This window comes from Setaria italica, chromosome V, assembly GCF_000263155.2.
Source record: "Setaria italica strain Yugu1 chromosome V, Setaria_italica_v2.0, whole genome shotgun sequence".
Classification (NCBI taxonomy): Eukaryota; Viridiplantae; Streptophyta; class Magnoliopsida; order Poales; family Poaceae; genus Setaria; species Setaria italica.
The window spans coordinates 6,610,049-6,625,683 of NC_028454.1; the positions used below are offsets into that span (position 1 = coordinate 6,610,049).

General features: G+C 44.3%; 2 protein-coding genes and 1 long non-coding RNA gene across 14 annotated transcripts; 2 read left to right on the forward strand and 1 right to left on the reverse strand.

The window, feature by feature from the left end:
* Positions 1–25: 25 nt before the first annotated feature.
* On the forward strand, positions 26–4,659 carry LOC101764481. 12 transcript variants are annotated; one of them, XR_002677641.1, is made up of 5 exons: positions 1,988–2,447; positions 2,555–2,625; positions 2,760–3,446; positions 3,515–3,633; positions 4,369–4,659. XR_002677641.1 is itself a non-coding variant. In XM_022826433.1 (5 exons), the coding sequence occupies exons 1-5, from the start codon at positions 2,351–2,353 to the stop codon at positions 3,385–3,387; spliced, it is 429 nt and encodes a 142-aa protein (XP_022682168.1). In that variant the 5' UTR covers positions 1,988–2,350; the 3' UTR covers positions 3,388–4,659. The 12 variants fall into 12 exon arrangements, 5 of the variants coding, with proteins under 5 accessions (XP_022682168.1, XP_022682169.1, XP_004967993.1 ...); XR_001164105.2 differs by having other exon boundaries at positions 2,760–2,892; positions 3,047–3,633; XR_215161.2 differs by having other exon boundaries at positions 2,760–2,892; positions 3,047–3,595.
* A 2,567-nt stretch (positions 4,660–7,226) lies between these two features.
* On the forward strand, positions 7,227–8,505 carry LOC111257213. The gene is made up of 3 exons (XR_002677604.1): positions 7,227–7,408; positions 7,711–7,819; positions 8,161–8,505. It is a non-coding gene; the product is annotated as an uncharacterized LOC111257213 (long non-coding RNA).
* Positions 8,506–13,041: 4,536 nt separating this feature from the next.
* On the reverse strand, positions 13,042–15,588 carry LOC101765692 (LEAF RUST 10 DISEASE-RESISTANCE LOCUS RECEPTOR-LIKE PROTEIN KINASE-like 2.2). The gene is made up of 3 exons (XM_004967939.3): positions 14,654–15,588; positions 14,390–14,559; positions 13,042–14,307 (listed from the first exon to the last, which is right to left on the reverse strand). Exons 1-3 carry the CDS (start codon positions 15,418–15,420, stop codon positions 13,193–13,195), a joined length of 2,052 nt encoding a protein of 683 aa, XP_004967996.1. The 5' UTR covers positions 15,421–15,588; the 3' UTR covers positions 13,042–13,192.
* Positions 15,589–15,635: the final 47 nt, after the last annotated feature.

Consider the following 15,635-nt stretch of genomic DNA (forward strand, 5'->3'; position numbering starts at 1 on the left):
GGGAGGGGAGGCGTCGGGGTCGGACATAGGGCACGTACAACGATCCGTTCCGAGCCGTCTGGGAGCCGATTCATTTGCAAAAAGCCCCCCGCGACGGCCTGGAGACGGCTTCATCGTCGCCTCGCGAGGCGACGATCCCAGCTCGTGCTCCCAGGCGAAAAAGGCGACTCCAGCACCGTTGTGCGGCTCACCGACGAACCCCTGCGTCGCTCCCTCGATCCGCTGCGGCCCCTCCGTGCGGGAAGATGGTGCCCCTCCTCTGCCTCCAACCCACGAGCCGGCGGCGCCCTTCCTCGAAACCAATGAGTAGCGGCGGCGGCGCGTTGCTAGATGCGGCGGCAGTGCCGGATGGAAGGCCGCGGCCGTGTAGGAGCAGGAAAGGTGCGGCCATGACACGGAAGCGCGGCGGCGGCTAGCGTAGGGACTCGATCTGCAGCTAGCCATGGCCTGATGGTGGCGGCTAGCTCGGGGCCTCGATTTGCCTTTGGCGATGCCCCTGATGGTGGCGTCCTCAAGATTCAGATGTAGCAGGATGGTAAGACTTCATTCCCTTCTTTTTTGAAACGAAAGACTTCAGTCCCTTCATTTGTGTCTCATCATGCTTTGGTTCTTGAACTAATTGTACGAAGAAATTAACTTGCATGAGTTTGATCTTACTATCTTCTGTATTTACTTGGACGTTGCTCATGCTACCTTTGTTGTATGTCAATTGGTTCAGGAAGAACCACCAATACAAGACCCCCATGATTTTTTGACACTCATAAAATAGTTGGATAACGTCAGTTTTCATGTACAAGGTTAATCTTTTGTTCATTTATCAATGTTGCCCAAAAATATAGTTTTGCTTGCAGCTAGAAACATGTCTATTATTTATCAGTGTTGCATACCACAGAAGTTCAGATAAGTCTCAGTGTATACTAAATTTTGGATTAGATTTGTAGTGACTGCAAGTTGTTTTCAGGTTTATAGAAGGGACATTTCTGTAACCATTGTTGTGGGTTCAGTAAGCAATCTGCTACTTCTCTTAATTAATCTCTGATATTAATGATCATACTGTATCATGCCATATCTGTCAAATGTTTCTGATACATATATAGAGCACCAGGGATTCAGTAGAAATGTGTCAAATGCAGATTGTAGTTGTTTCAAGTCTGATCACATACGAGGAAAATGCTTTTACTTGATGGTTGATTGTTGGTCCATATGTTCTTCAAGGTGTCATTCTAATTTCCAGGATGATTGCACACATGAATTGTTTTTCACTGTTGGCTAGCTGTTTACTAAATGTTTCCTAACATGTTAATTGTTTATCATTGTTGCTTTGTTCAGACGAAGGATGGTGTTAGCTAAGGCTTTGCATGGCAGCTTCAAACTATTTTAACTAGTGTCATGGTGTAGCTGTTCTCTATTGCAATTAGTTTAACTAAATTTGTATTGTTCATGTTATGTATGTATTCCGAGTATCTGTTGCTATAAATATATATATTATACTTATGCTTTAAAAAAAATTTACGTGACTTGATTGAATACATTGTGTTTTCTAAAAAAAAAGCAACATAATAGCATACAAAGATCAAATTATACTTCATCAACATGAGTTATGTACCCATACACGAATTAAATATTACATAGACAGCCTAATAGACAAGCCACTGTATAGTTGTTTGTTTTGTTGTCTGTGTACGATCTCCAAAGCACTTGCAGACGGTAGCTGTCTAAACTGTTGAACATGCCCTAAGTTGGGAGGTGGGGATAAGTGGGCCGTTGAGATAGTTGGGCTGCATGGGTCTTTCTTTTCAACTCAAGGCCTTCCCGTTTCCTGTTTCTCCTTTTCTATATGGCATAGTATACGTACTCCCTCCTCCGTATAGGAAAAGGAAGTTGTTTTGGACAAGGTTTGGATCAAACATTGAGAATATAAATCATGAATAACTTTTAAGTTGTTGAGTTTGAAATGTGAAAGCCATATAAATAGATTTTTCTTGAAAAATACTTTCATAAAAATATACATATATCACTTTTGGATAAATATTTTTATAAAAACAAGGAGTCAAAGTAATGCTTTGGAGACCGTGTCGCTGTCCAAAACGACTTCCTTTTCCTATACGGAGTCAAAGTAATACTTGTATGGCAACATCTAAAAAACGCCTGGAAACGCCTAATCCTGCCTAGAGAGCGCCTAGTGCCTTTTGCAACCTTGGTAGTCGGCAATTCCAACAGATCTGTGCGCACACCCCGTGCTGCTCCGCGAATCTGCGATGAGCTCTCCGCGAGGAGATCAGCTCACAAAAGTAGTAGTTTTAAACTGGTTGTTTAACTCGCAAAAGAATTGATAGAAAAAATTGAGTAAATGACTGATGCCATTTTAGTTTGGTCGGGCAAGCTGTTTACCAATTTGATCATCAACGGTTTCTCATGGCGATCATCAACGGTTTCTCATGACAGAGGTAGGACAACGTTTTTAGGTGAATTTTTGTTTGCTCCCACGATAACCACCATGAGGCAACATTTAATGCATCAGTTCTTTCCTAATATCAATTGTTCTGCATTTCAGGTTCTGATTTGAAGGCACATGCAGGCTGGTCTACTGCAGATGAGCAACTGAATAAACAACAGACCTACAAGGTAATGCAATGCTTTAGTGCTCACTTAACATAGTCTGTTACTAGTGTGATAAAAAAAATCCACGTGTGGACTACACGGACTTTGTTCAGGTCACTACCACGGATAAACCGTCATAAACTATTTCTTTTGTGCAGGTTCAATCGTTCAGTTCAAAGCAGCAATGGCAGACTTTGATTTTAAGGTTTGCAATTTGTTTTCAACAGTTTGATTCAGAGTACACAGGGAGCAAAGTGTTGGGAGCTGGATCACAACACTGCCATCCTCCAGGTGATGGTTTCCTCCTCACTTTAGGATATGTTTGGAGCGAAGGAATGGAAAATAGAGGAACAAAGGAAAACGCAGGAATAGAGTTTGTATGCAATGGCAAAACAGAGACAAGGAAAACATGAAGAAAACATAAGAATTGGTGTTTGGAACGCAGGAATAAGATCGCATGAAACCAGAGTTACAGGTGGGTCGCACAAGTGGAGGAAAAAAACAGCCACGCACTTATCACCATGTGCATCTCTTAACTACCTAGATGCTGACATATGGACCCAAGCTGAGATCATCGTCAAAGTCTACATATCTCTCTCTCGTCCGACTTGTCCACTCATTCTCATCCCTTCCGGCTGGCTCTTCATTCATTCTTCACTTCTCTCTCGTTCTCATCTAATCAATCCAGGGGAGAAGCAAAGCAAACTTGAGCGGATCTGGATCACCGAGCAGCTAATCTTGAGCGGAGCGACCGAGCAGAGCAGGGTAGCAAGAGCGGCAAGCTAGCGGTGGTTGGCGGCTGCCCACGGGACAACGACGGTGTCAGTCCAGACCTGAAGCTTTGGGTCAGAACATGTTCTTCTTCAGCGGCTCAACACAGCTCGATTTTGTTCTCATCTTCATGCGTGTGCAGCATGCGAAGGGAAGAAAACAACGGATTGAAGTGGATATTTTATTTCCTGTGAAATGGCTAGGCTGCTTCAGGATTCCAAAGGAAAGTAATGGAGGATTCCTCCGTTCCAAACGCTCTGAGTAACTTCCTTTCCTCCGTTTTAGATTCCTACACTTTTCCTATAAAATTCCTCCAATCCAGACAGGGCCTTAGGACGCCATCTCAAGTTTCACCATCCTGCTGCCGCCTTCCTGCAAAATTAAAGTTTACAGCGAGCGCACCCTCTACTTAGCACTTGTCTGCCTACTGTTTAGGAGTTATTTTTCTCCATCCACTTAGTATTAACCTGCTAGTCTTCTAATCTCTGACAGTACTTGCTAAGAACAACCTGATTAGGATGAGCATTCATACAGTAGGATGTGCTAAAAGATCTTTTAGTACAACCAAATGAATTATTAAATTCATAGCTACCTGCCAAATCTTGTTAATGAAAATATTACCTGCCAATACTGATTACACACAACTGTCTCATGGTGATACTCAATTGTTTGATGATTGGAATATTGCTGGTGTTAGTTACCTGTCGTAGTAAATCAGCTTGTTCTACCATTGTGCTTCCCTGGTCCATCTCGATTTTGTTCTTCTAGAACTTTAAGCAAGAATCTAGTTGAGTAGTAAAAGCCACCATGACACTTAATATTTGAGAACTTAACGTGTATCTACTCTTGCCCACCTTATGTTTGTATGATATAACATATGCTTGTACTTGCAGTCCATGCTATATGAATGTTTGTGATACCTATATACATAGCATTTTAGTAATTTCTATCACAAATACTGCTCTTTGACAAGTAGTTGGCAACGTGCTCTTTCAGGTCGAGGATTAGATGCATCAAGGAGCAAGCCATTAGAAGTGATTGGATCAGCAAGCAGTTGACCTGATATGCTATGCTGGACTGCTAGTGATGCTAGATGAATAAATATATTTGATCTGTTATTTTGATGCGATTCTGAATGGGAACATATGTGATGATGTTATTTGTGGGCTGGAATTGCTTACTGTTAATTTTGTGATGTAATTATTGCTATTAATTGGCTGGAATGGCTTATTGTTGAACGAATTGGGCTGGAAAATGGTTGAAATTTGGTGGGCTGATTTTATTTGATATGGGCTGTGTACCTTAAATTTTGTGGGTTGATCCCGATGGGCTGAAATATTGGGCCCACTTCTCTAACGGGCCTGTTACCAAATGGGTCGTGGTAGTGATATCAGCAGCCACGTCATCATCCATGTTAGCAGCCATGTCACCATCAAAAGCCACGTCATCACCAATGTTAGTCACCATGTCAGCAGCCACGCTATTGTCTACTTCATCATCATCATCAGCCACATCATCATCCATGTCAATGTTGAATGATGCGCCTATTTAATCCATGACGAATATTATCCCACGTGGCAATTGTTCGTGATGTTTATTTTCGTCACTAATACTGGACCTAGGTTGGGTTGCACAGGCTCAAGGTTATTCTATAACGGTTTAGAAACGTCACGGATTGCGTCAATCTGTGACGATTTTGTGATTTGTGACGAAATTTGACTGTCATGGTGCTTGCATTTTCCAGACAGAATAGCTTCTCAGTTGATGGTGTCCGTTTTTTTCAGCTAACGGAGACTCATTTATTGAACGTGGAGGCCGTTATTTTTCCCCACGGACTGTTCATACCCTTTACATCAGAGATATCATGCTGGTTACGAGATGAGTTAGTGGATAGTATGAGGAGGCAGGAAAGGAAGAAGATGAGAAACGGTGACGTTGTTCCTGGTGAAGAGGAGCTCGTCGATCGCGGCAATCGTTCATCCAGGGGACGACTTGGCTGTCTTGCAGGGGCTCCCGCCGCGGGCCTGCGGACGCTCCTGCGCTCGTGAACGGAGAGGCCGGGACGCAACCGCGGGGAGCCAGGGCCCGACACGGAGAAGTGGCACCGGCGCCGCTGGTTAGATGGATGTAGAGGCGGATGCGAACGGCTGCGTGAAGAACCGATGGGACGAACGACGAGCTCTCATGAAGGGTCGCGAAGCTTAGCGCGCGGGAGGCTCGAGACCATTTGTGACGTGTGTAGAAAGTTTGCCAGCTGAACCCATTCCACTCAAATTCGAACAACGCCGCTTTGTTTGGCCCCCCTCAGTTTTAGAATCCAAACTCCATATGGTTGACGTACGCCTTGACGGTAGTCCTTACCAGCCAAGCGGTCAAGTCAAAGTTTGGCAAGCACGCAGAGTTTGACACCACGCCACTACACTTTTTAGCTTTAATTTGGTGCATTGCACACTGGCAAGCGATGGATGCGAGCTGGGTCCTGGCATCGATCTCCTGGATACACGTTATAAAAGGGCAGCGTGTCACCGCGTACTCACCACAACCTCTGATGCACCCACAAATTTACAGGCCAGCGGCAGAAATGATCCTCGCAGCCCTACCCATGATCGTCCTTCTCACCACCCACGTTGAGCTTGTGGTGGCAGGTGTGTGTGTGGTGTGGCTGCGCCTTCAGTTCACTATACAATTGACCTGATTTGCATGTACTGATTATTTGTTAATTATGACGTACACGCAGGGTCCAGGCAGCCTCCGCCACCTCCGTCTCCACACCCACATCCACCCTTTAGGCCCGGCAAACCTCCATCGGCACCCCCACATCAACCCACAAGGTCCTTCAACCCTCCGACGACGGCGTTTAGCAACTTGACTCTTGCACACAGGGGACCGGTTCCTCCGATATAACTTAATTTCCTTGACATGTGGGTCAGAGGGAAGTTACAATCACAGGATGCTCAACTCCCATCTGTTTCGAAATATAATGCATGTTAGGAGTCGAAAATATCAAACTTTGTAAATTTTCATTGACAGTTAGTCAGATAATACACATTTATTTATAGTATATAAAGTTGTATTACCATATTTTTTTAATGCGGATTAATAATATGTAGTTAATTGGCGGTGACAGCATATTTTAAAAAAGTTTTCAAAATCCTAATACATCTTGTAAAAGGAAATGAGAAAGTATATGTGTTTCTTGTTCTAAACAATTTAGTAACCAAATATTGCATCTCACATGTCAACTCATCCATGCTCGACAAGTGTCATGGAAAAGAACCTATAACTTCTCTCGGTCTTGAGAATACACCAACACAATAAAACAAACCAGTTCGTGAGTTCGACAGCACGAATCATTTTGGGTTCGTGGTCCATCGTTAATCTTCAGGAATAAACCGTACTTTAACACGTCTGCTTCCTCTGTAACGTTGTCAACCTGTCGTGTAATCAAGTTGACTTTGCATCTTCTAGTTAATTGTAGCCAGAGATTCGACATTGTAACTGTGCTCATTGAAACGGGGAAATATTACAGCAGAGCAACACACAATTCGTGCATCTTGATTCGGTTCGATACTGCCATGAATGTGTCACACGTGCAGCGTCTATGTAAACCAAGATGCTCACTAGATCCCAGAAGCTAAGCCAGCTAGTCAGACTTCCAAAACTATTAACCCAACTATCCTGTGGTTAATTACACAACGGCTCAGATCAAGATGAGTGCTTTTCTTTCTCATTAGTTCAATATACAATAGGCAGCTCTCCTGCCTGTTCATTTTTTTTTAAAAAAAAAAGATAGAGAAGAGTGGTCTCAACACAGCAGAGGTGAAACTCCTAGCACACTTGGTGTACGTACATGATAGAGTGATACTAGTAAATGAGCTGCTCTCCTGAAAGGCAAAAGGAATGAAGAATCGCTCTACAAAGCACAGAGAGGAGATGAAGCAGCAGAGGAGCTGGTGCTTGTTCCTCAACCATAAGCTCCTCCCGGTACTGATGTCCGTGGTCGTCCTTGCTGTGATGCTCATCGGCTTCCTCACAGGTGGTAACAACACTGTCGCCTTTTTATTGCATGGTCTAATTTCTTTGGTCACCCTTTGCTTTCAGCATCACTATTGTCCTTGGATCCTTGCCATTTTCCATACCGAAGCATCGTGCGCTTTCCAGTCTCACTCTGTTCATCAGTATCTCCATTTATGAAATTAAGAGAAATTTCAGTATTCAGCGCATCGCCAAAAACAGTTCTTAGCTATCTGTAGTGTAGAGTAGCAATAGCAACCATTTTTTCAAGGATTTTTTTCTAGGGAATGCCAAACATCAGCTCACGTTCTACTAAACTTACAGTACCAGTGAACATGGGTGGGCGAGTGGATGTCATGCCACCTCCGGCGCCAACCTCCAGCGGGAGTCCTCATTCAGCTTCCATCCTTCCAGACAATGACTAGTTCAAGCGGTGTGGCATCTCAACGTCATTGTGTTTTTCAAACTTGAAACAGTCTTTCTTCTCCTTTATTGTGTCCTGTGGCACCATAATCGAATGATCATGTTCTGCACTTATTACCAAGCCTACTACCCAACTAGCTATATTAATCACCCCAATTTTCTCCAAGAAAAAAAGAAAGAGTACCTATTGTAATTGGAGTACATCCAGTTGCTCTAGGAGAACAACTGGTACCAAGATTCAGTTCAAATATCATGATTTTCAGATTTGGTTTCCAGTTCGTATGCAAAAACTATGTAGCATTTGTTTCTGCTGCATATTGAATGGCACCTTACATTCTACTGATTTTACAGCAGCAGAGTACATGGGTAAGCGAGAGCAAGGGGAGCAACCACCGGCTCCAGTCTCCGGTAATAGCCATCACCAATCTTCCATTTCTCAGGATCACGGCATGCAACCCCTGTCACCAGATAGAAACTAGTCCAACGGGCATTGTTTGTTGTGTTGTTCAAGAGGAGTTATCTTCTCCCAAAATTGGCAAGTCAGTAAAGAAATTCGGTGTAGCCCAAAAGTTATCTTCTCCAACAATATGAGTTCAGATTGGAGAGTGCTTCCCAATTCCCGTTCTTATGCGAAATCCCTCTAGTGTTTGTTCCACTTACAGATGGATAACCACAGTGAATCCTCTCTTTGTACTTATGTAATTGAAAGTGGTAACGGAGTTGGTTGAGATTTTTTTTTCCTATTGTTCCTATGCTATAAACCCATTGCAATTCTGATCTAGCAATGAACGACCAAGATATGCTGCAGACTTATTTTATGAACTGAAAATATTACGGAGTCCATATGAAGCATCATAGACACGCTAGCAACCATCAATTTTTCATGGGAAAAAAGAAGGCAAATAGAATTTATGCAATTGCTTCCAGGTGGCAAACCTGCTCTTCGTCAAGACAAAAGCTTGCGGCCTAAATCTAGTAAACAAACCAATGAGAAAAAGCTGAAAGCATTGCTAAACTACGAAGTTTGGTGACACGACATCTCCTGATCATATGAACTAAAAGGTACCGTTGGCAGTAGCTTATAGCCTCCTATGTGCATTAGATCATCTATACATGTGCAATGCAAGAATCAGGATCAGTCAATTTGGCTCTTGAGAAGATTCCCTCTCATATTGCTCTTGCCCTTGTTAATGGAAGTGTTGTACTGTGCGCAATCCGTGGAGTTTGGATGAGCATTTTCTTACCTTTTGTTGTACTTGGGGAACAAGATGAAAAAAGAAGACCATACCTACCGTCTCAAATTGGCAACCAAGTCATCTCTGATCTCTCTACGGCGGCAATCAAATCGCTAAGGAGTAAGGAGAAATGGAGAATGGGATGTGAGATTGCGCCATTATTAAGGATGGTATAAGAAAAATCCCGCAGCAAGGGTGAAGGGACTGTGACACTAAAAAGGGGTGAATTGGATGTTCTAAAATCTAAGATTCCAAACATTTATAAAAACTTATTTCAATTTCTATCTAGACGTGCACTAGGTTTTTCTATGTGTTGAAAGAGTTTTGCACCCTAGATTCTAATCGTATAAACTACATATGGCAATTTTAGAAAAAGTAAACGCGAAAAGTAAGTAAAATAAGAAATGAGGAAGGTAAATGAGGTAGAGAAGGCAAACTTCGGGCGTGGCGATATGACGATTTTATCCGAGGTATAGGAAATAAAGCAAATGTTTCCACTAGTCCTTGTTGTTGGAGTCCCTCTCAAAGGGAATGCCTGCACGAGGGCATAAACCCCCAAGTCAAGTAACTCCGTAGGATAGCTGACGGTCCTTCCCCACACGTAGGTGGGTCTCCTCCTAGCCTCTTCCGGATGCTCCTTGCCGCTCTTCACTTGGTAGAGCTTCGGCAAAACGTCGAGAGCCTCTCCTCCCTCTCACAAGCACCGACGGCCACTCCACAAGGTTGGAGGGTCTCTCAAGACCTATAAGCTCTGGATTTACAACTCTTAGTGCGTGCAAGCACTGATACAAAGGAGGTGTGCAAATCTCGCCTAACTCTAGGCTAAATCCTAAAGCAATGCTAATAGGCCTAAACTAGCACTAACAAAGACCTAAGCTTTATGCTAATTGCCTTAATATTCTCTTTAGCACTTTGATGAATAATAGCTTCTCCAAACTCTAACACCCCTTAAATAACTAAATAGCTCGGCAAGGGGATCTATATAGCCCCAACTAAGAACTAGCCGTGGTAACTTTATGCGTATCACCGACTCATTTGTTGTCATGGTTACTGTAGCCACTGTATGAATCGGTGGGGCATAAATTATACTACAAACCTTCCAGAACCGATTTTGAGCCGATGATGAGCCGATCCGACGATCACTGACTTACCAAAGTATGAATCGGTGGTAACAGTGCATGCGCCTACCTTGGCCCTGCCTGTGGTCACCGACTGAATCGGTGATGGTTACTGGTACCAAAGTATGAATTGGTGGTAACCATGCACGCGCCTATCTTGACCCTGCCTGTGGTCACCGACTGCATCGGTGATGATTACTGTTCCTAGAGTATAAATCGGTGGAATATGTTGGTGCATATTTCTAGCAGGCTTCAAATCTTCACGTGTCTTTATCCCGTCTTCATTACCATCATTTGGATGCCATAGAATTTTTCTAAATCTTTCTTTTTCTTCTCATTTTGATGATTTGTAATTCATCCTTGGACCCTATAAAGTACCTAAAAAATACATCTTCCAAATACATTTAATCTAATAACTATATTGTCATTAAGCCATCGGGTACACCGTCCAGATGACTAGATCGCCTCGGCGATGGCGGTAACGGCGCACGGAGCACTTGAGCACCGCCGGGAATTGTACGCGGTGGCCGTAGTTGGAGGAAAGGGGTGATCCCACAATCTGCTATTGAGCTGGGCTTTAACAAGGTGGACCGATCGGCCTCAGTTAGGCCCACAAGTACAAGCAATCTGTAGCCCACCGAAAAGGCTCGGCTAAAGTGTAATGGATCACCCCCGCCCGGTGGGCTGCTGCCCTACTTCCATGCATGAACGGGCTCCTCCTACTCCACGACCCCATCTGCAGCGATGAGGCACGTCCAGCGAGGCGTGATGGGTTGCGATCCCAAGCCCCAGCAACACGCTTCGCAGTCGCACGATGATCCGAGTTTTCCGAGGTCTAAAATCGGTTCCTGAAGAAAATAAACTTGCATTTCGCAAGCCCTCATAATTTCCAGATGATTCCCCCTACCTCTTCCAAGTTACGCTATCTGCTTGGACGTTCTGCTGGAGAGATTAGTCACGTAGCTAGGGCCCTCCAAAGATTGACAAATTCCACCAGGCGGTTGAATGAGACTGTGGCTGCATCCCTGATCAATCAATCTTTTTTTTGAACGAATAGTTCGAGATTGTGCCTATTTCATTGATAGGGAAGAGTTGCCGTGTTGCGGTGAAAGCTGGCGGCGATTTCTTGCTCTGAAAGCGCTAGCTCTTGGTCAACATTGGTTGGCTGGACTCTTACTCTTGATTGGTACTTTACTTGGAAGCGATGAGTCAACTACCCAGATGCAAGGTGTTTGTAATTGTAGTCCTGGTCTTTTGCGACGATTGGTAGGATTGGACACTGGTGCTTTCTGCTTTGTCATCTCCGACGTCGATCGCTAGCAGCACCGCAATAAAATAAAATAAAATAAAATCCAATGACCATCACCAACCGTTGACTGGACTTGTACCTCAATACGTCAGAGAGTAAACGGTCCATCCACACGCAACCACCTTTCGAGTTTTTATACTTTTCCTCCTTGATCGGAAATATGACGAATACCTCTAGCTTTCTCTTAATCGCTTTCCTTCAGAACCGTTTTCTTAACTTCTGATAGTAGCAACGAATGTTTTTTTAATAAAAAAATTGAACCTATCTATGAGGAACTAGGATTATCCGTACATTGTGAAGAAGAAAGTGAAAGGAGAAAGAGAAAAGATCGGCACATCTAAATTAACAGAATTAATAATGATTATAACAACCTCTGATTGGAGTTCCATTGAAGCTGAAAAAAGTACCAAGTTCGAACAGAGCCAAGCTATGCAACTTGCTAGGCCGTTCCGATTCCTCCCAAAATTATGAATTCAGAGCCAATGGCAGCCAGGGTCACATCATATGGAAGTATACATGTAATTCGCACCGCACTCTTATTCATCATAGGAGTCACACATACTGCCGCCGGGCACGTTGTGGTGCGGAACGCGAAAGGCACGTTGAAGCCGGTCAGCCATCCCCGCAGGCGCCCACGGAGAATGATTCCTGGACACCCTTGGCGAACCGGGGGCCGACGGCGTCGCAATCACGAAGCGCTTCAAGAACACGCCACGGACTCTAACCGCTGCTCAGGCCACCCCACTACTGACAGCGGCGCCTCCCGGAACGCCGACGGCGGCGCCAGGCTCCTCCACGATTGCCAAAGAAAAGACAACGGCTTTCATAAGCTCCGTCCGTCTAGCAATACAGCTCCCTCTCGTGGATAGGCCGCCAGCCAGGGCGCCAGCTGAGAGCACGGCGCCGACGCCAAGACGAAGCGGCCGCCTCACCAGCAAGCCGTTGAACATCACTGTTCGACCTTCAAAGAAGAAGAAGGGCGAGGTGCTCGCCATGCGCAAATAAGGGATAATCGATCGCGATGCAGATGCCGACCATGTCGCCGCAAAAGATTTTGACAAGTTTCTAAAGACAACGATGCAGCCGCAACATTTTACAGCGCTATAGGACATCTTTCCACTAGCTAACGATCTGACTGATGATCAACTCATGCAGATTGCGAGCAGCGCTAGAACGGTGAGCGTGTGACCACCGGCGCGGCAAGCAACACAACCGGTCGTGATCAGGTTCCATGGATACGGCGAATCTCAACATTCGCGTCTTTGATCGTGCAGCAGAGAAGAATCCCGCAGAGCTGACCCGAGTTATAGCGGAGGAAGCGACGCATTGGTGCGCGGTCAGGGCTAGCATCCTAACGCATTTCAGTTGGCCGGCAGTACCGAGCCACTAGGGAGCTAGCTTTGTACTTTTGTTGATCTTTGTAACCATTGTGTCGTGTAACCATGTAACACCGAACATCTACCACTATCCCGTGTGCGTGTGTCCGGTTGGTGTGCATTGTAACAAAACTTTGTTCTTAATGAAAAGATACGCAGCTCTCCTGCGTATTCTAGAAAAAAGGAGTCACACATACCTACAAATCTCTCGGATCACAGCATCACAGCATATAATCAAATTACATGGCATTGCAAATGATTAAATATTGAGCATCATTCAATTACAGCCGTGAATACAGATTTCATATTCTAGCTACTTGTCGCACGTACAGGGGCACAATGGGCTCATCTTGTGGAATCAGTAACCTCATTCTCTGAGATTGCACTCAACTCCGAGGAGAGATGGAAAGTACCAGTTACAGAATTTTGCTCACTCCCACAGAAGAATGGTTCGGGAGGAATCTGGAGACCATCAACGCCAGCTTCAAGCATCTCAATGACCTCACTCATCGTCGGTCGATCATGTGATTTCATCTGAATGCACCATAACCCAACAATGCACAGCTTCCTCTCCACCTCATGGATATTAAAAGCTTCACAAATCTCCCCTATCTCTTGCCGGGTTAGATGATTATACACCCAAGCTGGGTAGTATACCTGGCTTCTCCTTGCTGCATGTTGGTCTGAGTTCCTTCGCCCCCCAGCCATCTCCAGCAATAGCATCCCGAAGCTGTAAACATCTGATTTGCAGGAAACGACACCGAAGTTACGAGATATCATCTCAGGAGCTATGTACCCAATAGTTCCCCGCGCAGCGCTCACAGGCACAAAGCTGTTGTCCCTTGGGTATAATTTGGCCAGCCCAAAGTCAGCAATTTTAGGTGTGAAGTTGTTGTCTAAAAGGATATTGTGTGGCTTGATGTCGAAGTGCAGTATCTGCATATCACATCCTCCATGCAAGTAATTGATTCCTCTGGCAATGCCTAAAGCTATTTCATTAATCTTATCCCAGGAAAAACTACGCTCAGATGAGAAGATGTACTTATCAAGCGATCCACGGGGCATGTGCTCATACACGAGCGCCCTCCTCATTTCCTCAGCGCAAAACCCCACGAGACGCACTACATTGACATGGTGGATACTTCCGATGGTGGAAACCTCACTGATAAACTCATCTCCATTGCAGAACGAATTGCCCAACATTTTGACAGCAACAAAAACATTACCAGGAAGCACACCTTTGTACACAGACCCATAGCCTCCTTGCCCCAGCTTCTCTCTAAAGTGCCCTGTGATTGCAGTGATGTCGGTATAGGCGTACCTTGTTGGACTAAGAGCTTGTTGCATTTGGAGAAACTTCTCAACTGCATCAATGGATATCCTTGTTTTCCAATATTTGTAGGCGAGGAAGGTCAATACAGCTAATGGTGAAAACACAAACCTCGATAGTATTGCAAGTACTGCGCAGAAAAGATTGCAGACTTAAGTTAAATGAATGCAAGGATGCACCTCAATGATCTGGAATATGTAATTGTCTCATACCGATCACGAACTTCACAATGTCCATAACAGATATTATGGCCACCGCAATCCAAAATAGTCTACTTCGGTAGGTTTCATCGTTTACACATCTTAAGAAATTGAGGTCGATCCCCACAATGGCAGAAGTCTGATTCAGGATGCTTGAACTAGATATTTGAGTGTAGAAGTAGCTGCAAGTTATGATGAGCACATTTGATATATGAATCAGATTTAAAACAAAATAGAGCCATATAGAAGTCTCCAGTCTGCAGAGCTTGGACTCACCTCACTGAATCATTCAGGCAATGGTTAATGATGACACGGTATGGGCGATCTTCAATTTTCACAGGAAATCTAACAGCAAATCCATTCCTCATAAATTTTACAACATCTTCAAAACTTGCATTATTTGGTGCCATCACATCCCAACTACCCAAAGGAATCATGGACAAGTATCTGCATGAAGGCTTGATGTTTCCAACCCTAGGAGTGATTGTAGTAATGAAAACATAAACTAAAGAATTCTTTGTACTCCTGCAATCAACGGGCTTGTACATAACATCACTAAGGAAACCGGTGGACGAGGGAATAATATCACTTGCTATCAGCTCTGAACAACTCACAAAGGCAGCCCAAGTAAATGCATCAGGACGCAGCAAGGAGAAGCTTTTGGACTGCAAACCATCTGCGTAAGGGCGTCGGTTCCTCTCAGGAATGGGACAACTGCTATTATACAAATTGGCATCAACAACCCAGAATGTACTGTCAGTATAGGAGATGCTAGTCACAAAGTATCTTCCAGTGTTGATGTGAATTATAGCCTTGTTATCAATACAAACCAGCTCGTATTCTGAAAAACCGCAACCAGGTGGATCACCTTGCTTACGGAAAGGATATCGAATGTCTTGGAGAAACCCACAGGAAGAAGAAGGGCAAAAGGTTTGCCCTTGAACATCTATCGCTTCAGTGTTTATTGGAAGAACTGAAAGTGTGGAAGCCATGGCTAATGCTTGCAGGGCAACACAGAGAAGAAACCCACGGGAGCTAGCCATGGAAGCTTAGCAAAGGCAAGATCAGAGAAGAATGTTGAAGCCAGAGTAAAGGACAGGGTTAATTATCTGTGACTTCACTAATACTGTTGCAGAATGGTTAAAACTATAAAATGTTTTGGGTGCATATGGGCAAGGAGGAAGAAAAGTCAAGCATGGCATCCTAACTGTTATCCACTGATGTGGACTTTTCACATGCACGCACAAACCTCAATAGT